This window comes from Pristis pectinata, chromosome 9, assembly GCF_009764475.1.
Source record: "Pristis pectinata isolate sPriPec2 chromosome 9, sPriPec2.1.pri, whole genome shotgun sequence".
Taxonomy (NCBI): domain Eukaryota; kingdom Metazoa; phylum Chordata; class Chondrichthyes; order Rhinopristiformes; family Pristidae; genus Pristis; species Pristis pectinata.
Window position 1 is genome coordinate 1744751 of NC_067413.1, and position 24756 is coordinate 1769506.

At 43.4% G+C, this 24756-nt stretch overlaps 1 protein-coding gene across 1 annotated transcript; it reads left to right on the forward strand.

Annotated features, from left to right (window-relative positions):
* Positions 1-181: 181 nt before the first annotated feature.
* LOC127574571 (zinc-binding protein A33-like) lies at positions 182-17861 on the forward strand. The gene is made up of 6 exons (XM_052023675.1): positions 182-399; positions 12174-12269; positions 13102-13341; positions 14207-14229; positions 15482-15618; positions 16459-17861. The coding sequence occupies exons 1-6, from the start codon at positions 205-207 to the stop codon at positions 17058-17060; spliced, it is 1293 nt and encodes a 430-aa protein (XP_051879635.1). The 5' UTR covers positions 182-204; the 3' UTR covers positions 17061-17861.
* The last annotated feature ends 6895 nt before the right edge of the window (positions 17862-24756 follow it).

Sequence of the window (24756 nt, forward strand, 5' to 3'; positions counted from 1 at the left end):
TGTCAATCTAAAAAAAGTGCTGCGACTGGTATTTAATCCTATAATGACTGAGGTCATACTGCACAGCCCTCCCCTGTGGCAACTCGATATATAACTCACTGCTTCCTAGAAATTGTCAGTCAAGATCCTTCTTTATGCTGCACCTACCCTCCTGTGAAAGTTTGCAGTTCTGAAAGATTTTGAAAACTTCCCCAACCATTTGACATGACTCTACCAAGTAATCAGGGGAGTATTGCCAGCAGCAATGGAAGTTTGGATGTGCAATGTGTGATACACAGTGAAAATCTGATCCTCTTCTGCAATGATTGTGTGGAGTGTGTGTGCCCTCGATGTTTGGTGGGGAGCAGGCATAAGACACACAGCTTCTCGCCCTTTGAGGAGGCTTGCAAGGAACAAAAAGTAAGTACCCAAGCTTTCTCAGATAATTCTCCATGCTGATGACTTTACTACAGACAGGTACAAGGGACAATCTGATGCAGAGTGAAAGGACTGAATGGTAATGTGCAAGGTCTGGGAAAAAAGGGTAGCTATGATAGGGAATATCCTTTGGTATTACTAAGCGTTCTTGCAGTCATACTCTGCTTGTATAAACAGGGTCATTGATGGGCAACAGTGGGACACTTTTTGTACTTTTGGGATGTGGGTATCACTGAAGGAGGCCGGCATTTTTGTCCAGCAGTAATTTGCTCCATGAACTAAGTGGCTGATTAGGCGCTACCTGAGGGCAGTTACAAACATAAGAAGCAGGAATGGGCCATTCCATCCCTGTGCCTTCTACAGATGGCCTCCAACACTATTTTAATGTCATCAATGGGTAGTAATTTCTAGCCCACAATACATTGACATGCATTTTGAGCTCTGCTTCTGAAATTTGGTTCTGTCAATGGAACCAAATTTTTGTGTGTGTGTGTGTGTGTGTGTGTGTGTCCATTACAGGTGTGCACTATGCGTGGCAGAACCCATCTCTAATCATCCTAGACTCCACTGTTTTGGCAAGAATCTTTGGCCAGAGAAGGACATGGAGGACAGTGAGATCAGTGTGGGCTATGCTGATGTCCTAGGACATATTGATAACAAGAAGGCTCTCTTGAAGAACATTAAGGTGCATGTCCCTAGGGGCTGATGGGATCTATCTCAGGTTATAGAGAGGGAGGCAGGAGAGAAGATTGCTAGGATCTTGACAGAGATCTTTGTATGCTTTCTAGTCATAAGTGAAGTCCCAGAGGACTGGAGAGTAGCCAATGTTGTTCCTCTGTTTAAGAAGGGTAATAGGGATAATCCAGCAAATTATACTCCAGTGAGCCTTACATTAGTGGTAGGGAAACTACTGCAGAGGATGGTTAGAGATAGTATTGACTTGCATTTGGAAAAACATGAGCTTATTAGGGATAATCAGCATGGCCATGTGTGAGGCAGGTTATGTCTTACAAACTTGATTGAGTTTCTTGCGGAGGCGATGATGATTGATGAAGGTAAGGCAGTGGATGTTGTATACATGGACTTTAGTAAGGCATTTGACAAAGTCCCTCATGGTAGGCAGATCCAGAAGATTAAGACACATGGGATCCATAGTTACTTGGCAGGTTGGATTCAAAATTGTCTTGGCTATAGAATGTCTCCTGTGGTGTTCCGAGGGTCAGTGCTGGCACCTCTGTTTGTGATGTATATAAATAAATGATTTGGACAGAAGTGTAGGTGGGTCGATTAGTACCTTTGCAGACAACACAAAAATTGGTGGAGTTGTGTACAGTGAAGAAGTTTGTCAAGATAGAGATCAGTTGCAGATATGGGCAGAAAAATGACAGATGGAGTTTAATCTGGACAAGTGCAAGGTACTGCACTTTGGGAGGTCAAATGTAAGGAGAAAGTATACAGTAAATGGCAGGACCTGTAGGAGCACTGATGTACAGAGGGATCTTGGGGTGCAATTCCATAACTCCCTGAAAGTGGCAACACAAATAGATCAGGTGGTAAAGAAGGCGTATGGCATGCTTACCTTCATTGGTTGGGGCATTGAGGGTGAAAGTTGGGAAGTCATGTTGCAGCTGTATAAAACTTTGGTTAGGCCACATTTATTGTGTGCAGTTCTGGTCACTGCATTACAGGAAGGGTGTGGAGACTTTGGAGAGGTGCAGAAAAGGTTCACCAGGATGCTTCCTCAATTAGGATGGTTTTCTCTGGAGTGTCGGAGGCTGAGGAGCGACCTGATAGAAGTTTATAAAATTATCAGAGGCGTAGATAGAGTCTTTTTCCTAGAGTGGAAATGTCAAATACTGGAGGGCATGGCTTTAAGCTAAGAGGGGGAAAGTTTAAAGGTGATGTGCGAGGCGAGAGGTGGGTACCTGGAACAGGCTGCCAGGGGAGGTGGTGGAAGCAGATTCAATAGTGACGATTAAGAGGCATTCAGACAGGTATATGAACAGGCAGGGAATGGAGGGATGTGGATCATGTGCAGACAGCTGGGATTAGATTAATTTGGCATCGTAGTCGGCACAGATGTTGTGGGCCGAAGGGCCTCTTCCTGTACTGTACTGGTCTATGTTCAGCCTCCTCCAGTGGTCCCCAGCGTGACACGTGAGTCTTTAGCAAGACCTGGACAATATCCAGGCCTGGGCTGATAGGTAACAAGTAACATTCATGCCACACAAGTGCCAGGCAATGACAATATACAAGTGAAGATCCAGCTATCACCCCCTGCCATTCAATAGCATTACCGTTACTGAATCCCCCACTTTCAACATGCTGGGGGTTACCAGAAACTGAACTGGAGTAGCCATGTACACAATGTGGCTACAAGAGCAGGTCAGAGGCTAGGAATCATGTGGCAAGTAACTCACCAAAGCCTGTCCACCACCTACAAGGGTCAAGTCAGGAGTGTGATGGAAACCGCTCCACTTGCCTGGATGAGTGAAGTTCAACAAGACTCAAGAAGCTCAGCACCATACAGGACACAGCAGCCTGTCTACAAGTCACCCCATCCATACCCATTCACTCACTCCGCCTGCACACAGTAGCAGCAGTTTGTACCATCTACAGGATGCACTGTAGCAACTCACCAAGACTCCTTAGACAGCACCTTCCAAACCCACGACCTCTACCTGCTAGGACAAAGGCAGCAAAAGCACGGGGAACACCAGCACCTGGAAGTTGCCCTCTAAGCCACATACCATCTTGACTTGAAAATATATCGCCGTTCCTTCACCGTTGCTGGGTCAAAATCCTGGAACTGCCTCCCTAACAGCATTATGGGTGTACCCACACCTCAAGGACTGTGGCGGTTCAAGAAGGCAGCTCACCACCACCTTCACAAGGGCAATTAGGGACAAGCAATCAAATGCTGGCTCAGTCTGCGAAGCCCACATCCCTTGAATGAATAAGAAACAAAATTCTGGAGAGCCTGGGGTACAACTGCCACCCCACATTTAAAGATTCACACACAGGCATCTCCTGCTCCTCAGAATTACAGTGGAAGAAAGTCATTCTCGACCCCTAAGGATTGCCTAAGAAGAAATAATTGGAGTGAAATGTCTACTCTGGTACTCAAATCCTCGTGCAATAGGGCCAGCATACCATTTGCCTTGCTAACTGCCTGCTGTACCTGCTCGTTCACCTTCAATGATTTGTGTCTAACACCCGGGTCTCTAAAACAGCTATACCTTTCAGTCTCTAAAAAATACTCTGCCTTTCTATTTTTTCAACCAAAATGGATGAGCTCACATTTCTACACACTATATTCCATCTGTCATGTCCTCACCTATTCATTTAACCTGTTTACACCCTCTCTGCTTTTTGCTCAAAGCCCATGTTGCCACCTAATTTTGTATCGTTAGCAAATCCGGATGCATTAGGCTTGATTCCTTCATCCGTATTATTGACAGAGTGTGAGCAGCAAGGGTCCCAACACCAATTCTTGAACCAACCTGCTAATCACAGCCTCCCAACCCAAAAATGCCTGAATGATCTGGCCAGACTCATTTTTCCCTTCTGGACATGCACTTTTATAACAATATGGTAGTTTCATGGTCATCACTGCTCATTCAGCTTTTATATTCCCAATTTATTAAATTACTTAACTTCCATGATGGGATTCATGTCTTCAGATCAATATTCCAGGCCTGCTCAACAATGATGCTACCATACCCACTATTTAAAGGATGTAGGAATCGCTAGCAAGGCCAGCACTATTGCTCATCCCTAACTGTGCTTGTGAAGGTAGTGGTGAGCCATCTTCTCAACTGCTGTGGAGATGCTTCTCCCTGTGTTGTAACTGTAGACCCAGCAACACTCACCCTCCTATAGTCTCTCTTATGAAACTCACTGATTTTCCATCCATCCATTCAAGGTCATTGGGACATGGAACGTACCACAAAGAAACAGACCATTCAGCCCAACCAGTCCATGTCAGCACTAATGCTCCACTTGAGCCTCCAACCCAAATTCTTCGGATAAAGAAGCTTCTTCTGAATTTCCTGCTGGATTTTTTGTTATATTGATCAAAATACTGCCGATGCTGGAAATCGGAAACTAAAAACAGAAAATGCTGGAAACACTGAGCAATTTAGGCAGTTTCTATGGAGAGAGATCCAGAGTTAAACCAATTGGAGAGTGGAGGAGAACATCCTCAAGCTTGGCATTTCTGGCAGTGAATTCAGCAGAGTTGCTGTGATGAGCTTTTACATATCCATTTGTTTTCTTCTCTCCAGCTGTCATTAATCCATCATCATCTTCATAAACAGCATATCATTTTCCTGCTGCTGATATCAGGCTACCTCGTCAGTAGTTAGAGTAACTTTATTAGCTGATTGCTCTCCCTGGGCTTGGTTACCTTTCTTCTTGGAGCCTTCTTAGCTGTTGGGGGCTGGACCAATGGAGAAGGAAATGGAGATTGGTAGAACAGCCCCTGGGGCCAGCGACAGATGTGGTAAAGGGCAGGGGGGAGGGGGCTGCTAATTTGTGCCTGTCATTCTGACAACTGCAGGTTGTCAGTGTTCCCCTCTGACAACCTACAGAAGCCCACAATATCCTGGTGCTACCAAGATTATGCTCTGATGGCCGTCTTCAGGAAAATTGTCCTCACTGGGTCATGCAATTTCTAATCGTAACTGTACTTTGTTTGAGTCAAACAGCACAAGATCGGCCCTTTGGCCCAATTCATCCATGCCAACCAAGGTGCCAATCTGAACTACTCCTATTTGCCTGCATGTGGCCCATATCCATCTAAAACTTTCTTATCCATGTACCTGTATGTCTTTTAAATGCTGTAATTGTACCTGCCTCTACCACTTCCTCTGGCAGCTTGTTCCATACACCAACCACCCTCTGTGTAAAAAAGTTACCCCTCAGGTTCTCTTTAACTCTTTCCCCTCTCACCTTAAACCTATGACCTATACCTTGGTGTGTATATATACCCTACCTTGGGAAAAAAACTGTGAGCATCCATTTTTTTAATGTCCCTTATGGTTTTATAAACCTCTATAAGGTCTCCCTTGGAGCCCTCTTGGAGCCTCCTTTGCTCCAAGGTACACAGTCCCAGCCTATCCAGTCTCTCCTTATGACTCAAGCCGTCCTTCCCAGCAACATCCCTGTGAATCTTTTCTGCACCCTTTCCAGCTTAATGACATCCTTCCTATCGCAGAAAAGATTTACAAGGATGTTGCTAGGTCTAGAGGGCCAGGCTAGGTCTTTATTCCTTGAAACACCTTATAGAAGTGTTTGAGAGGCATAGGTAAGGTGGACATTAAGTCTTTTCCCCAGCATAGGGAAATCCAAAACTATGGGGCATAGGTTTAGGGTGAGGGGAAATATTTAAAAGGGACCTGAAGGGTAACTTTTTCACACAGAGGGTGGTGAGTATATGGAACGAGCTGCCAGAAGAAGTGGGTGAGGCAGGTACAATTGAATCATTTAAGAAGCACTTGGATAGATACATGGAACGGGGGAGGGGGGGCTTGGAGGGATATGGACTAGCTGGGTGGGCCGAAGGACCTGTATCATACACTTTGCACGTGTGAGTTAAATTCCATCTGCCATTCCTTGGCCCACTTTTCCAGTTGAGCTAGATCTTGTTGTAATCTTAGATAACTTACCTCGCTGTGTACTAAACCACCAACTTTGGTCTCATGCGCAAACTTACTAACCATGCCAACTACATTCTCAGCCAAATTGTTAATATAGTTGACATCCAGGGAACCCAGTGCCGACCCTGCGGCACACCGCTGGTCACGGGCCTCCAACCTGAAAAGCAACCCTCCACTACCACCCTCTGCTCCATCCACCAAGCCAATTTTGTATCCAATTGGATCCCATGTGATTGGCATTCGATGGCATTATCACAATGGCTGATATAGGAAACACCTCACTCCATCCTTTGGGCTGGAGGCAAGTTCATATGTCACAGTAGATGAAGACTGTACAGTCTTAGACCTTGTTATCCCAAGTCTGGAAGTGTGTGGTTCCATACCATTCCAGTTGTGGCAATAGTAATGCAACAACTTCCAGGGGCAGCTGCACAGTGGGAAAATGTGCAGATCAATTCAAGAAAATAGCACAGTAATGTCTTATTAACACTAGCTGTTTCTTGTTTGCTGAAAATAACAAACTTTGAAGGAAAAAAGAACAAGGGAAATGATCAGGATATATTTCCAGTAAGCAACAGGGCTGCCTTAACCCTATTTCGACTTAAAGTGGTACAGCCCCAGGGAATTGCAGTCTCCCCAAACAACTTGAAAATAACTGGAAGAAATCACTAGCAAATTCTTTGATGGGCAGCTGTTAACTGTTGACTACGAAGTGATTCTATTAACAACTGGGGAAGAAAGAATGGAACACAACCCTTCCTGCTGTAGCCTGGGTGAACCTCTGGCTCTAGTGTCAGATGGGAATCCTAGACCTGCAGTCTAGGATTGACTGGTACAAATACACAGTCCCCTCCCCCCAGCCCTTTACCACATTTGTCATTGGCCCAAGGGCTACCCTCCCAACTTCCATCTGCTTCTCCACTGGTCCAGCTGCCAACAGCTGAGAAGGCTCCAAAAAAGAAAGGTAACCAAGCCCATGGAGAGAAGTTAGTTAAAGTCTACTCTAACCACTGACCAGGTAGAGTGACGTCAACAGCAGGAAAATTGCTGGAATCTATTATTAAGGAAGTGGTAACAGGGTAGTTAGAAAATGACAATAGAACTGAGTGGAGTTGACGTGGATTTATGACAGAAACCCACCTCCGTCAAACCTGTTAGGATGTTTTCCCTCGCTGGATATCTGGAACCAGGGTCACATTCTCAAAATAAGGAGTTGACCAATCAGGCAGAGATGAGAAGAAATTTCTCCACCCAGACTGTGACAAATATTTGGAATTCTTTACCCAAGAGGGCCGTGGATGCTGGATATTTTCGAGAGATATCAATACATTTTTGAATTTTATGGGAATCAAGAGATATGGGGTTGCACTGAGGTAAAAGATCAGCCACGTTCTTACTGAATGGCAGAGCAGACAAGAGGGGCCAAATTGTCTTACCCATGCTTCTATTTCTTACGCTTGTTGGGAAGCCTCCCTGGCAAACTGCATGCTAATTTCTTTGACATCCCTGGGCGCACACACAATGAGACTTTCTAATCTCATTCGGGTTCAGCCTCACATGCTCGTGTTGAATGATAAAGCAGGCAATGAGGGGCTGAATGGCCTACTCCTGTTTCTATTTATTACACTCTGTTCTTAAACTCCAGATGAAGGGTCTTGACCCAAAACCGACTGTCCATTCCAACACCACCCCCCCCCCCCACCCCCCCACAGATGCTGCCTTACCCTCCAGCAGCACGTTTTTTGTTCCAGGTTCCAGCATCTGTGGTCTCTCATGTTTCTGTGTTCTTAAACTATTTAGTGCTCCAATCCTGAAGTTTTATTCAAATCTCACATTACATTCATCCAGCACTGAAGTTTAATAAAAGTTTAAAAACAGGAAATCCAAGACACACTCAGCTGGTTAGTGAACAACTGTGAAGAGGGAAACAGGCTTAACATTCTAGGTCAATAACCATGCATCAGAACTGGAAAAGTGAGAAAACAAGTGTGCTTGAAATTGCAGAGGTAGGAGGAGTGGGGAGAACTACAGTGGACGCTACAGTTGCCCAGGTGACACAATTACTTTCAATGCCATCTACGCAAGGGATCTTTTTGGAGCATTAAGAGCAATCAGAGAGGCAAAAAAAAACAATGATGGAAAAGTGGGATACAGAACAGAGCAGTTTCTGGAAATCTGGAATAAGAGGGGATGTTGGGAATACTCTGAAATGAGTTAACATCTGTAACATCTGTTGACAGAGAAACATTGAATAGTGTTACGGGTGGATGATCTTACATCAGAACTAGCTAGTTCTGACACAAACAGGAAAGGCTGGTTATCTGAAGTTGTTGAGTTCAAGTACTATAATGTGCTCAGATGGAAGATGATGTACTGTTCCTCAAACTTGCACTGGGCTTTGTTGGAACAGTGTAACAAGCCAAAGGCACGAGAAGCCATAGTAGTAGGATAGAGAATTCTAGTGACAGGCAACTGAAAGCTTAGTATCATCCCTGCAAACTGTACAGAGGTGTTCTACCTCTCCTGTGGTTCCATGGAAAAGTGTTGTGAGAAGGGACATGAGTGGTAGAGATGAAAATGTGGACCAGGAATTGGCAGAGGGAACAGTCCCTACGGAATACTGAATGGGGAGAGGAGGGGAATATGTATCTGATGGTGGAGGCTGGAATTAAATAGATCATCTGTTGAATGTGGAGGCTGGTGGAGTGGAAAATGAGGGCTGGGGAGCCTGGCTCTGGCTGGGAGGAGAAAGGGTAAGAGCAAGCAGGTGTGAGGGGCTGAATGGCCTACTCCTGCTCTATTTATTATGCCATGTTCTTAAACTATTTAGTGCTCCAATCCTAAACCTTCTTTCAAATCTCACTTTACATTTTTCCAGCACTGAAGCTTAATAAAAGTTTAAAAACAGAAAATCCAAGGCACACTAAGCTGTTCAGTCAACAACTGTGGATAGAGAAACAGGGTTAACATTGGGAAATAGAGGAGCTGTGGCTGAGTCTTGTCAACTGTGATAAAGGAGAAGCAACAAAGACACCTCAGCAGCACTGGTGTGGAAAGAATCATGAACAGAATAGTTGTGACAGAGATGGCAAAACTAGGAGAATAAGTTCTTGCAAAGTGGGATGGGAGGAGGTGTAGTCAAGATAGCTGCAGGATTCATGGGCTTGTAATGTAAAGTGGTCATTGACCTATCACCTGAGATTGAGACAGTCAAGAGAGGGAAGGAAGAGTCTGATATGCACCATATGAAAGGGGATCATGTTGGAAATTGGCAGCAAAGATAATGAAATTTTTGAGTTTGATACAAGTCAGGAAGCAGCATCAATACAGTCATCAATGTAACAGAAAAAGAGGCAAGGGAGGAGATGGAGCAGGACAAAAACATGGACTGTTCCACGTATCCCACAAGGAGAAAGGGGTAGCTTGGACCCATGTGAGCTTGCATAGCTTCACTTCTGATTTAGATGGAGTTGAAGAAGTTTACAGAGTCATACAACCCAGAAACAGGCGCTTCACCCCCACCAAATCAGCACCAACCATCAAGCATCCATTTTACACTAATCCTACACTAATCATTTTCCTTTCTCCCCCCATTCCCACTCAACTCACCCCAGATTCTACCACTCACCTACACACTAGGGGAAATTTACTTTGGCCAGTTAACCTATCTATCCAGTCATCTTCGAGATGTGGGAGGAAACCGCAGCACCAGAGGAAACCCACGCAGTCAGAGGGGGAACATGCAAAATATACCCCGGAGGAGATGATTGAACCTGTATCACTGGAGCTGTAAGGCAGCAGCTCTGCTAGCTGGGTCACTGTTCTACACCTTTGTAAGAATGAGTTTAGCCAGGTGAATGTGGGAAGTGGAGAGGGACTGGTTGGGTTGAAGGAGGAAATGAGTGGCTCTCAGGTCATTCTGGAATTGGACAGAGGTGTACAGTGACTGGTCATCCATTGTGAACATAAACTGACTGGTACCAAGAAACCATGGTGAACGGCTTCAGAGGTGTCATGGATGTAAGTGGGAAGGGACTGGACAGGGAGGAAGAACAGTCAAGGTTGGAAGAAATAAGTTCTATTGGATAAGAACCAGCTAAAACAGTGGATTTACCAGGACAGTCTTGCTTGTGGATCTTGGGAAAGAGATAGAAGTGGGTACATGGTTGGACTTTGATATTGGAGGCTGTGGATCTTCTGAGGAAACGAGGTCAGCCTGATGCTTGGTGTTGAGATCATGGTCCAGTGAGAGGTCGGAGGAGGTGCATCCTACAGTTCCAGTCGTACTTTTTGCTCTCTCTAACTGCTGTGACTTCTCCACACAGACTCCTCTCCTAGGCTGCACCAAAATCAATTGTGTCACCCAGACAACCTTTATTCCCACTCTATCATAAACGACCCTTTTGTTCTCACTCCATCCTCCCCCTCTCTGCATTGTAGAAGATGCTTATTTTCTCACTGTTCCGGTGAAAGGCCAATAACCTGAAACATTAAGTATGTTTCTCATCAGATGCGACCTGACCTGTCGAGTGTCCTCGACATTTTCAGTTTCATTTCAAATTTCCAACATCTGCTGTTTTTCTCCCTTTGCGTTTGATAAAAAGGCACACTGGTTTAGTGGTTATTGTACAGCACCACTAACCATGAGTTCAAGTCCCACAGAGGTAAGTTAAGGAACATTTCAATAAATCTATCACTTATAATTTGAATTGTTAAAAAAAACCTGTCTGGATCCACGTGTCTCCAGTCTTACAACCGTGTGGCTGAACCTTAGAGGGTTAAGTTGGATCCTAACCTGAGAATAAAATACTGCAGATGTTGCAATTCTGAAAACAACTAGTGAAGATACATGTCCAGTCTGTTCCTCTCTCTGCCTGATCTGCTGAGCATTTCCCGATTTTATCCTCATGTCTAATGCTACTTTGCTGATGCCACAATCTCTTCTGACATACAAACTGAAGATGGATGTAAGCTGCAATTATTCAATCTGTACCTTGACTAGTCCATGAGCCTGCTCTCCAACCTGGCACAAGTTTCCAGATATTAGGGAGCACAACTTTGCCAGTGTTGTCTAGGCTGGACTTACTTAAATCTACTATCTAGAGATATTAATTCTCCTTGCCATTCCCACACCGATATGTCTGTCCTTGGCCTCCTCCACTGCCAGGGTGAGGCTAAATGCAAACTAGGGGAACAGCACCTCATATTCTGACTGGGCAGTCTACAACCCGACGGCATGGACATTGAATTCTCCAACTTCAGGTAACCTGCTCCCCCTCTCCCTTTTCTCTCTCCCCCAATCTACCCAGTTCCTCCTACACTCACTCCACCACCCCCACACCACCCTGTTTCTTTCCCCTCCCCCACCCACTCCATCTGCCCGTCACTCACACACTCCTCACACTGGGTTCCCTTTCCCCACTGGTCCCATTTACCCGCCCCACCTGCCTCATCTGATTCCAGGCTCCACCTTCCTTTCCTATCAGATCCCACCATCTGCAGCCCTCTGTCACCCCCACCTCTCACCACCCAGCCTCTGTCGTTATTTCCACTCCCCCCTGCTCCATCTGCTTATCACCCCTACCCACCTGGACGCACCTATCACCTGCCAGCTCTTGCTCAATCCCTTCCCTCCACCTCTTTATACTGAGAGGGGAGATACAATCCAGATGAAGGGTCTCAACCTGAAACGTCGACCATCCATTTCCCTCCACAGATGATGCCTGGACTGCTGAGTTCCTCCGGCATTCGTTTGTTTATCTAGAGATCCATCCAGTTTTACTGTTGTTGCTTGAAGCAAAACAACTGAGGAGCTTTCTGGTGAAGAAGCAATTGATCTGGAGTATCATACATACTTCACTGAATCATGGAAATGTAATGGCACAGAGGATATCATTCAGCTCCAAGTACAACAATCCCTTTAGTCTATTCTGCCACTCTTCCCTGTGGCCCTACAAATTATTTTCCCTCGAGTGTCCATCCAATTATCTATGAAGCCAGCGATGGACTCTGCTTCTACCACCATTACAGACTGTAAATTGCGTGCCATCACTACTCCCAGCATAACTCAATCTTTTCCTCATTTTTACAACCAAGGTACAGATTTTAAGGAAAGTGAAGGATCTGAAGAAGATTCACGAGAAAGTCAAGAAGGACACAGATCGCATTTCTCTGACATTAAAGGACGTTGAGGTAAGCAGAAACTGATGAACCTTCCCTTCCTCCCACAAGCTGGTGACACAGCATTATTGCCTCCACCCTTATTCTTTACAACTTTGATGGTGTCCTATACCAAAGGCCCCTTGGCCACACACTACAGCCTTTGGAGATAAATAAGTACTTGCCATTTCCTGCTCCGTTAACTGGAGAGTGGAACATAAGGCAATTCCCCTTAAAGAGGCATCAACCTCTTTATGGCTGCGTCAGATCAGGAGTAAAGCTAGCGCCACCTCTGCAGCACAGCCCAGATGGGGTCTTAAATATCACTACTGCTCACAACCAAGAACAAATAACAGTAGACTAAAAACACTTTATCAAAGTTGAGTCTTGGATCCACCCTTGGAAAATCTTTCACAATCCTTCAAAACTAGAACTCTTCTCTTCAACCTTCAGACATTAAAATTGAAAGCTCAATGATTTTAACCCTGATTAACAGATTCATCTGTGTGGTAGTTGGCACTGTTGGTCTTGGTCATTCACTGTGATTTTGACAAAATATTGTGTGCTATCTATTACCCTCTCTTCCCAACTCCATCCCACCCTCCCTCCCCTATCGTCCATTTTTTCCGTGCTCTGTGTTCAGGTTCTCCAGTTTCCATGTAACTCCATCCCAACTCCTCTCCTCTACCTCAATCTCAACACCTCGCTCCCAACTCCATCACACCCTCACTCTCCCCGATACCATCATTTCCCTGATACTCCCAGGATGCCTTAATATTGGGAATTTTGTGTCCCTGGCTCTGTCCATCCCAGCATCAAATAATGCTCCTCATTAAGTGAATTGAACTGTTTTATTTGTGTGCAGCGTATTGTCTCAAAAACTAAAGCATCTGTTGAGGAAAAGTACAACAGGATTAGGGAGCTGCTGGAAAATGACATGAGAACTACAATAAGCCTAATTGAAGCCGAAGCCTCATCAATGCAGACCCTGATTACAGTGCAGCGAGTGGACAAGGAGGCCTATAAGGATGCAATCACTTCCATAATGGAACGTGTCAACGAAATGAATAGAAACACAGACTCTGAAAACGTACAGACACTACAGGTGAATATTTCTATTACTTAGTTCAGAACCCAATTCTTGGTTGCATGTGTACATCCTGACAAACAGGCATGAAGCTGTTTAAGGGAGGTTAATGTTGAGGAATAGAATTTTCATTTCAGGCACTGTCAGAACACAACATTGATACAGAGTAAAACTCCCTCCATATTATCCTACACTACAAATATGGGGATAGTACAGGAAAATGTTGATGGAAGGTTATATGTATAATGACAGAGAGGAGACCATTCATCCCATCGGGTCATTCTCTCCAGCATCTTCTTAGCAATTCTCTTTTGATTCTTTTATTTGCCACTTACCTACACTAAAGGGTAATTTACCAATCAGCCGACCATCTTGGTGATAAGCAGAGCAGCTTAAAGGGCAAATAGCTACTCTTGTTCCTGTTTCTTATGTTCTGTTATTGCATTCTTTATTATAAATTCCAGCCTTTTCCCCACTACTGACATTAGCCTAACAAGTAGGTAGCTCCCCATTCTCTTTCTGCCTCACATCTTAAACACTAGTCATATAGGATACCTTCTAATCTGCAAGAACAATTCCAGAATGTATAGAACTTTAAGAAGCTTATAACTTAGACATAAGTTAGCTTATATCTAAGGGATGGCTTTAGAGATTGTAGCATCCACTATCTCTAAAGCCATCCCTTAGATCCAGAAATAAACTCCTATGTCCTGTTCCATCAAAAATCCCCTGGGCAGGAACAGCATGAGTTAGATACAGAATAAAGTTCCCTCTGTACTGTCCACCAACTAAGAGAGCTACGTTATCAGAATTGTTCAGTTTGGTTTGTCATGTACTATTCTACTGACTGTCTAATTCATTCATTAATTTCTTTGTATTATAGGAATTCATGAGTTGGAAGACACGGTAAGAATTTCAATTGTTTTATGATTACCTGTTTCTTGTGGAATTATTTCCAGATGGTCATTTCATTGCCCAAGTTTAAACCTGGTGATGCTGAGATGTCATCCATTGCAGAAATGACCCAATTTACTCGGCTTTCAATTCAAATTAAATTAATAGATGGCTGATATGAAAGACAAAGTTTATACAAGTCTGATATATTTGGTGAGGGAACCAGAGCAGTAGTTGGCAGGTGGAGGGATTGTGGGGAAGGTAGAGGTTAGATCAAGTGAAGAACAGATCATAGGAAGAACAGGCAGGGCTTGGTTAAATGGACTCGGGTTGGGGGCGGGGGGAACTGATGGGCTGAAGTGTATTTATTTCAATGCAAGGAATATTACGGGTAAGGCAGATGAACTTAGAGCCTAGATTAATACATGGAACGTGATGTTGTGGCCATTACAGAAACTTGATTGAGAGAGGGACAAGACTGGCTGCTCAAAGTTCCAGGGTTTACATGTTTCAGATGTCATAGAGAGGGATGTAAAAGAGGAGAGGGAGTTGCACTACTGATCAGGGAGAATGTCACAGTGGCACTTAGAGAGGACATCCTGGAGGGCTCATCCTGCGAGGTCATATGGGTAGAACTCAGGAATAAGAAAGGTGCCATCATTATAATGTGTTATACTATAAGCCTTCCAACAGCCAGCAGGAGATAGGCGAACAAATATGCAGGCAGATCATGGAAAGATGCAAGGACAAGAGGGTTGTAGTGGGAGATTTTAACTTCCCCAATATTGACTGGGACTCCCTTAGTGCAAACGGTTTAGATGGGGTGGAATTTGTTAGATGCATCCAGAAGGGCTTCTCAAAACAGTATGTAGCTAGTCCAACCAGGAAAAGGGCCATATTGTATTGGGAAATGAGCTTGGCCAGCTCATCAGACTTTCAATGGGGAGCATTTTGGGGACAGTGATCATAACTCCATTAGTTAGGGATAAGAATGAGACTGGACCCCAGAGGAAAGTCCTAAATTGGGGGAGGGCTAATTGCTACAGAAGATTAGACCAGAAATGGGGAGAGTAGAATGGGAACATCTGTTAGGTAGAACAGATCTGACACGTGGGAGTCTTTACTTGGCTGAATTTGAGAATTAGGTCAATGTTGGGTGGTGCATCCAGTTTTATTCCTTCTCTAGTTAAACTAATAGCTAAGGTGCAAACCCATAATGGTGTGTTTTCTGAACATCTCTCTCTCTCTCTTTAATACCATTTAGTCTTGAAACGTTTGAAGATTTGCAGCTGTCATTTGGTAAAGAATTGCCAATAGAGAATAGAAGACTTAGATCACTGGAACGTTCTGTTGATGAACTGTACCAATCCGTGAGGAAGCTGCTTCCACGGATGTGGGAATGTAAGTGTGAAAAGTGGGATTTGAGGATTGTTCAAGGATGAGAGAGTATATCACTATACTCTCCTGAGTTTAGAAGAATGAGACGAGATACCATTGAAGAGTACAAAATTATTATGGGGCTTGACAGGATACTTGCAGTGATAATGTTTTTCCTGGCTGAGCTGTCTAGAACTAGGGGTTAGTCTCAAATTAAGGATGGCGATGAGAAATTTCTTTACCCAGAAGGCAGTGAATCTTTAGAGTTTTCTATTTGTGAAGGCTGTGGAAGCTCAGTCACTGAGGATATTCTAGACAGAGACCAATAGATTTTTGGATATTAAGGGAATCAAAGGATATGGGAGTTTGTACCAGGAAATGGTCCTGCTATGACTGTGTGCATTCCTGGTCTCCACAGAGTTTTTTTTACAGAGAGCTGTAGGTTCCTGGAATGCACTGCCAGAGGATGGAGGTGGTGGAAAAAGATATGAAAGAAACATTTAAGGGGCATCTAGACAGGCACATGAACAGGCAGGGAATGGAGGGAAGAAGACCATGTGCAGGCAGATGCGATTAGTTTAAATTGGCTTTGTGGTCAGCACAGACATGGTAGGCTGAAGGTCCTGTCCCTGTGCTGCATTTTCTATGTTTTACTTTAATGAAAAGTGCAACTAGTGTGAGGAGTCAAAAGATTCTTTTACTTCTATTTCTTATGTTCCTATGACCAAGATGGTATGTGGTCAAATCACATGTGCAAAGATTCAATCCTAATTGCTTCAGACTTTTAAATATGGCCTGGTGTATAGTTAATTAACCAGCTTTGAGTTTTTATGACAGAAAATAATGACTTCTTTCATATTACAGTTATAAGGAATATTACCTTCAATGAAAATACGGCACACAGAAATCTCATTATATCAAGGGATCTGACTTCAGTGCAGTACACTTCTACACCCATTAGTGTCCAAGAAAATTCAGAACGTTTTGAAAACTCTTTCAATGTTCTAGCAAATGAGAGTTTCTCATCGGGCAAACATTACTGGGAGGTGAATGTAAAGAACAAGCATGGGTGGAACATTGGCGTGACGTATTCCTCTATCGCCAGGAAAGGCAAAGGCAAGGAATCTACTCTTGGCAAGAACAAGTATTCATGGTCCCTTCGGATGGTTGACAAAGAATACTATGCATTCCATGCTGATGAGTGCATTTTGCTTGATCTGAGCAGTGGAGACCTAAACTGTGAACGTTTGGGAATATTTATAGATTATGAAGAGGGACGCTTGTCTTTCTACAATGTTCACAGAGGTACCCACCTTCATTCCTTTAAAACAAAGTTCCGGAAACCAGTATTTCCTGCATTCAGTCCTGCTTCAACCACAAGTTCAAAAGACTATGAACCAATTGTGTTGTGCCATTCAGGCATCAAAATCAAGGAAATTCCCAACACAGACGGTATAGAATTCTGAGATGGAGAGTCCTGATTGATTATCAGTTTGACCTTTGAGTTACTTGGAAAGCAGTTTACACTGTATTCTAAAATTTTGTTTACTTTGTCTTTGAGTACTTGATAAATGCTTCAGTGAAATTGTACTTTTTATTTATGACCAGTTACTATTTCTCTGGTTATTTCTCATGCATTTTGGCTTAATGGTGAATATTTTATATTCCTCAAGACTAAATGTAACAAATTTTCATCTTTGTCCTTTCATGTTCATTTGCAAATTCATAAAGGGGATTTAAATATTGGTATTGAAAAAGTAGATGTCAAAGTTTTAATTTTGATTTCATAATTTCCAAAGCAAAGAATTGCTTTTGTGCAATGCCATCATATGTTACAATATTCATACCTGCCTTATTCATTTTTATCTAATAGAAAGTATCATTATTGGCTTACAAAACTAAAATCAATTCATTTTTTCCTCATTGTCTCTCTCTGAGAGAGTGATGCCAAGGCAAAAAGTAATAACATGGTAGAGGGTGAGAATTAGATAGTATACATGCGATACATTGTGACTTTCAAGTTAATTCTGTTTTATGTTAATGACACTGAAAGATCTGATTTTAGCACAAAGTGCCTAAAACAAAGGAGACATCAGATGTAACCAAAAGGTTATTCAAGGATATGGGTAAAGAAGGCCATTAAATGACTACTAAATGTAGAAGGTCAATTTATGTACAACTACAGGGGAGAAGTTAACTTAGATTTACGTTTCTTTTTCTGACAGTGGGTGTCATGTTCAATGTTGACAGGTAATGCATTGTATGTAAGTCATCAATATAATTTCATGAGACATTATTGTGATTACTTTTGTTCCTTGTTGCATCATTTTCTGAAATAAATGTACAATATTTTCAAATGAGTGAATTGTCTATATTTAATTATTCTGGCCTAGAATTTCCAGGGCATGATGTTGCACTTTATATGTTGCATGATTCAAATTTGCCAAAGACTCAATGGCTCTGGGAAGTTGTGCTACATATCTCGCCGTACATGATGCTCCATGTGACCAGGCAGGTGGAAGCTGCATTTGATGTGAAGAGACATGCAGTGTACATTGCCATCACACACCAAGGTAAATCATAACTGGAGGGCTGAGGCCAGTTGTGGCATTATTTAATGGGCCCTAGCCTTTTGTACTCTCAGGATGTTGCCTGGTTTGGAGAACTTTAGTTATGGGGAGAAATTGGATAGGCCGGGCTTGTTTTCCCAGGAGCGAAGGAGGCTGAGTGGTGACCTCACAGAGGTATATAAATTTATGATAGGCATAGATGAGGTAGATGGTCAAAATCTTTTTCCCATGATAGAGAAATCAAAAACAAAGAGGCCACAGATTTAAGGCAAGAGGAAAGAGTTTTAGAGGGGATCTGAGGGGTAAGGTTTTTCTTACACAGACAGTAGTTAATATCTGCAACATGCTGCCAGAGGAGGTGCTGGAATCAGATACAATCAGTTTAAGGGGCATTTAGACAGACAGTTAAAGAGTCAAGGCAAAGAAGGGTACAGTCCTAATGAGGGAAAATGGGATTAGTGCAGATTGGCATAAAGGTCAGCATGGACATGGGGGGCTGAAGGACCTTTCTCTGAGCGGTATGATTCTATGACTCTTGATACCAGGCTGACAGGTCTGAGATGCTCATCAACTTCCAGTTGTCTTCTGTTTTTTTTAATGTTCACTGCCACCACTGTTCCCCCGTCCTCCATAAATGTCTTGCTGCTGCCCCTCAGAACCCCAACCGCCCTTTACATAAACCCTTCTATACCCTAGCATTTATTAGTTTTTTAAACAATCTAAAAAGGGGTTGTGTTTTTCTGTCTTCACATTTTTTCTGAACTTCACATTTTCCCACAGTATATTTTCATCGACCACAACTGACGTCCATTCACTTAACCTGCCTTGAGGAGGCGAAAGAAATTTGACATGCCCCCGTCGACGCTTACCAATTTTTATCGATGCACCATAGAAATCATCCTATCCTATCCCATCACAGCTTGGTACGGTAACTGCTCTGCCCATAACTACAAGAAACTGCAGTTGTGGACACAGCTCAGCACATCACAGAAACCAGCCTCCCCTCCATGGACTCTGTCTATACTTCTCGCTGCCTTGGTAAAGCAGCCAACATAATTAAAGAGCCCTCCCATCCCGGACATTCTCTCTTCTCTCTTCTCCCATCAGGCAGAAGATACAAAAGCCTGAAAGCATGTTCCACCAGGCTCAAGGACAGCTTCTACCCCACTTTTATAAGACTATTGAATAATTCCCTAGTACAATAAAATGGACTCTTGACCTCACAATCTACCTCGTTATGACCTTGCACCTTATCGTCTACTTGCACTGCACTTTCTCTGTAACTGTTACACTTTATTCTGTATTCTGTTATTGTTTTACCTTGTACTACCTCAATGCACTGTGTAATGAATTGATCTGTGTGAACTGTATGCAAGACAAGCTTTTCACTGTACCTCGGTATATGTGACAATAATAAACCAATTCCAATTCCCAGTGCAGTCTTTCTGCATCTTCTGTCCATGGAAATATGCTATCCCCAATCCCCTGAACTCTTATTTCATGTAGTAACTAGCATACAGTAAAAATCTGATCTCAGCTTTCCAACCATTCAGAAATCCTGGTGGTTCAGCATTTGGCTGATCAGGTGTTTCCTACGCTCCTCCGGAACTGACCAGTCCCTGGACTTCCCCGATTCTCACCAGGGGTTGTGTTTCCCCAAGACTCACTGGACATTGCAGTCTCCGGAGACTCACTAGTCGCTGCACTCCCCAGTCAGGGCATTGAGTAAGAGTTGGGATGTTATGTTACAGTCGTACAAGATGTTGGTGAGACTGCACCTGGAGTATTGTGTACAGTTTTGGTGGCCCTGTTGTAGGAAAGACATCATTAAACTGGAGAGAGTGCGGAGAAGACTTACAAGGATGCTGCCAGGACTCAAGGGAGAGGTCGGGCAGACTAGGACTTTATTCCTTAGAATGTAGAACATTGAAGGGTGACCTTATGTATTAAACCATGAGGGGTATAGATAGGATGAACGCACATAGTCTTGTTCCTAGGGAAGGGGAACTAAAAACTAGAGGGCATAGGTTTAAGGTGAGAGGTGAAAGATTTAAAAGGGACCTGAGGGGCAAATTCTTCACACAGAGGGTGTATGGAACAAGCTGCTAGCGGAAGTGGTTGAGGCATGTACAATAACAACTTAAAAGACATTTGGACAAGTACATGGATAGGAGGGGTTTAGAAGGATATGGGCCAAACGCTGGCAAATGGGACTAGCTTGGTGGGCACCATGGTCGACATGGACTCTCCCAAGACTCACCAGGGCCCACAGTTGTCTGAGACTTCCCAGTTTCAGCACTTGTCCAAGACTACCCAGAACACCATTTCCTATGATCCCCAAGACTCACCAGGTCCCTGGTTTCCAACGCTCCCCTGAAACATACTGAATTCACTGGAGAATTTATTATAATAGTGTTAAATCTTTTAAAAACTAATTAAATGTAGAGAATTAATGAATAACATCCAATAGTCCAGAAACCAAAGTTTAGAGTGTGCCAGATTATCAGAATTTATTTTGTTACATCCATGGATTTCCCCTACGTATACTCACATTCTCAAAAATCTCTAATGAATCTGTTGAACAAGATTTTCCTTCAGAGAACAATGCTGATTTTGCCAAACAATTTTGTGATTCTTTTTTAAGTGAACTTAATAATAAATTCTAACACTTCGCTGAGAACTGATGTCAGGCTAACCAATCTATAATTCCCTATATTTTCTCCTTCTTCTTTCTTAGCAGTAGTGTTACATTTTCTATGCTGCAATCTGGGAATATCCCAGAATCTAGAAAACTGCAAGAGACCTTCCCTGAATGCAGCCACTATCTCTGTACCACATCTTTTGGAAGCCATCCAAAATTCCAGCCATCCGGTCTGGAATTTGTCCAGTTTCAATCTCCTTACTTTCTCCATAATCTTTTCTTTCATGACATTAAGTTTCTTATCGCCATTCAACCCTTAATTGTCCTCCATTTCTGCTACATGTATGGTCTCAGTGGTGAAGACAGCTACAAAATGTTTAACGTTCTCACTCATTTTTTCAGTCACCATCTTAGTTTTTCCTGTTCTAAAATACTCCCAATGAAATTTCCAATACTTTCCCTTTATACTCAATTGCAAAAGCTCTTTTTCAATATAATTCTTGCCAATAGACAATAGAAGGCCTTACCTGGGAGAGGACAAAGCTTGACCTATTATTGGGAAACAGGGCAAGACAACTGACTGAGGTGTCAGTGGGGGAGTACTTTGGGACCAGTGACCATAATTCTATTGGTTTTAAGTTAGTTATGGAAAAGGATAGGACTGTGCAAATGTCTTTTAAACATTGTAATTGTACCTGCCTCTACAGCTTCCTCTGGCAGCTCATTCCATATACCCACCATCCTCTATGTGAAAAAGTTGCCCCTCAGATCCCTTTAAAATTTTTCAGAACCAGGATCAGATTTATAATCACTGACATATGCCATGAAATTTGTTGTTTTACAGCAGCAGTACAGTGCAAGACATAAAAATTACTACAAGTTACAAAAATAAATAAATAGTGCAAAAGAGGAATAACAAGGTAGTATTCATGGATTCATGGACCTGATGGCAGAAGGGAAGCTGTTGAGTGTAGGTCTTTAGGCTCTTGTACCTCCTCCCCAATGGTAGTAACATGAAGAGGGTATGTCCCAGATGGTGAGGGTCTTTAGTGATGGATGGTGCCTTCTTGAGGCACCGCCTCTATAGCAGGGAGGGTTTGCCCATGATGGAGCTGGCTGAGTCTACAACTGTCTGCAGCCTCTTTCCATCCTGCACATTGGAGACTCCATACCAGGTGGTGATGCAACCAGTCAGAATGCTCTCTACCATACATCTGTAGAAATTTGCAAGTCTTTGGTGATGTACCAAATTTCCTCAAACTCCTAATGAAGCAGAGATGCTGGCATGCCTTCTTTGTGATTGCATCAATGTGTTGGGCCCAAGATAAATCCTCTGAAATATTGACGCCCAGGAACTTGAAGCTGCTCACCCTTTCCACCGCTGACCCCTCAATGAGGGCTGGTGTGTGTTCTCCTGACTTCCCTTTCCTGAAGTCCACAATTAATTCCTTGGTCTTGCTGATGTTGAGTGTGAGGTTATTGCGACACCACTCAACCAACCGATCTATCTCATTCCCGTGCGGCTTCTCATCGCCATCTGAGATTTTACCAACAACAGTGGTGTCATCAGCGAATTTATAGATGGTGTTTGAGCTGTGCCTAGCAACACAGTCATGAGTGTAGAGAGAGTAGAGCAGTGGGCTAAGCACACATCCTTGAGGTGCGCCTGTGTTGACTGTCAGTGAGGAGGAGATGTTATTACCGATCCGCACTGACTGAGGTTTCATGGAAGTCGAGGATCCAGTTGCAGAGGGAGGTACAGAGGCCCTCTTACCTTAAATCTATACCCTCTAATTTCCTCAAAGTCAAAGTCGAGTTTATTGTCATCTGCAGAAATACAGGTATGCATAGGTGCAATGAAAAACTTACTTGCAGCAGCATCACAGACACATAGCATCATATAAGCAGCAGTCACAAGAAAAAACATAAACTAAACATAATTTATACACAATTTTTACATGAAAGAACACAATTAGACAAGAAAACACAAAGTTCATTTTAGTGTAATTCTGGGAAGAAGACTGACCATCCACCTTATCTATGCTCCTCATGAGTACAGGAAGGAGATAGAGAGCTTAGTAGCATGGTGTCATGATAACAATCTTTCCTTTAATGTCAGCAAAAGAGTTGGTCATTGACTTCAGGAAGGGGGGGGGGGTGCGGATGCACATGCTCCTGTTTACATCGATGGTGCTGAGGTCAAGAAGGTTGAAAGCTTCAAGTTCCTAGGAGTGAACATCACCAATAGCCTGTCCTGGTCCAAGCACGTAGACACTCTGGTTAAGAAAGCTCACCAGTGCCTCTACTTCCTTAGGAGGCTGAAGAAATTTGGCATGTCCCCTTTGAGAACTCACCAATTTTTATCAATGCACCACAGAAAGCATCCTATCTGGATGCATCATGGCTTGGTATGGCAACTGCTTTCCTCCGGGACCACAAGAAACTACAGAGAGTTGTGGACACATCTCAGCACATCACAGAAACTAGCCTCCCCTCCATGGACTCTGTCTACACTTCTTGCTGCATTGGTAAAGCAGCCAACATAATCAAATACCCCACCCACCCCGGACAATCTCTCTTCTCCCCCCTTCCATCAAGCAGAAGATACAAAAGCCTGAAAGCACATACCACCAGGCTCAAGGACGGCTTCTATCCCACTATTACAAGACTATTGAACGGTTTCCTAGTACAATAAGATGGACTCTTGACCTCACAATCTACCTCATTATGACTTTGCACCTTATTGTCTACCTGCACTGCACTTTCTCTGCAGCTGTTACACTTTATTCTGCATTCTGCACATATGGATGTAACACGTGGAGTACCGCAGGGATCAATTATTTACTATTTTTATTACCGATCTGGGGATGGGGGCAGAGGGTAAGGTATCTAAGTCTGCTGATGCCATGAAAATAGGTGGAAGGGCATGTTGCACTGAGGATATTTAGCCTCTGTAAAGGCCTATAGACAGGTCAAGTGAGTAGGTGAATCCTAACAGGGCATGTCATGGTAGATGTCGAGAAGTTTCCACTGGTGGGAAAGTCTTAAACGAGGGGACATATTTACATGATTAGCAGGTGGTCATTTAAGGCTGAGATGCATAGGGACTTCTTCTGGCAGGGGGTGGTCAATCTCAGGAATTAGCAACCCTGGAGAGTTGTGGAGGTTAGATTACTGGAATTATTTAAAGGGGAATAAATTTTTGAAAGATGGGGAATTGAAGGCTGTGAGAAACTGGCACAGAAGAGGAGATCAAGTCAGGGGCAGACTAGCCATGATCACATTGAACGGCGGAGCAGGCAGCTACTCCAGCTCTTAATTTCTTATGTTCTAAGTGTGTTTGTTGCTCTTTCTCAGGCACATACATCCAGTTTAACATGTCGCACCAAAAATTGGGCGAAGTGTTCCCATTCTGAGTGATTCAATGTTTATTATAGGTTCAAGGTAACTTCCTTGGTTTTGTACTTCTTTGATTCTTGTTATAAAGTTCAAGAGCCTGCATGCCCGTTTAACCACTCTCTCATCCTGTGTTGCCAGCTTCAAAGTCATGTACATCTGCAGCCAGCTTTCTTTGTTCCTGCACTTACTTTAGAATTGCACCTTTTACAAAATACTGTCTTCCCTTTTACCTCCTACTAAAATGTTCACTTAGTACTTCTCAGTGTTACACTTCATCTGCTACACAAATGGCCATTCTTCAGCCCATCTGTGTCCTTTTAATCGTAATTACTGTTTACATCTCACTCCTATACTGACATGTCTATCCACGGCCTCGTCTACTGCCATGTTGAGGCCAGACGCAGGTTGGAAGAATAATATCTCATATTCCGCCTTGGTAGTCTCCAACCTGACGGCCTCAACATCGATTTCTCTAATTTCTGGTAACTCCTCCCACTTTCCCCTTTGTTCTCCCTCATTCCTGTGGCCCCCTCACCCTTTCTCTTTCCCCTC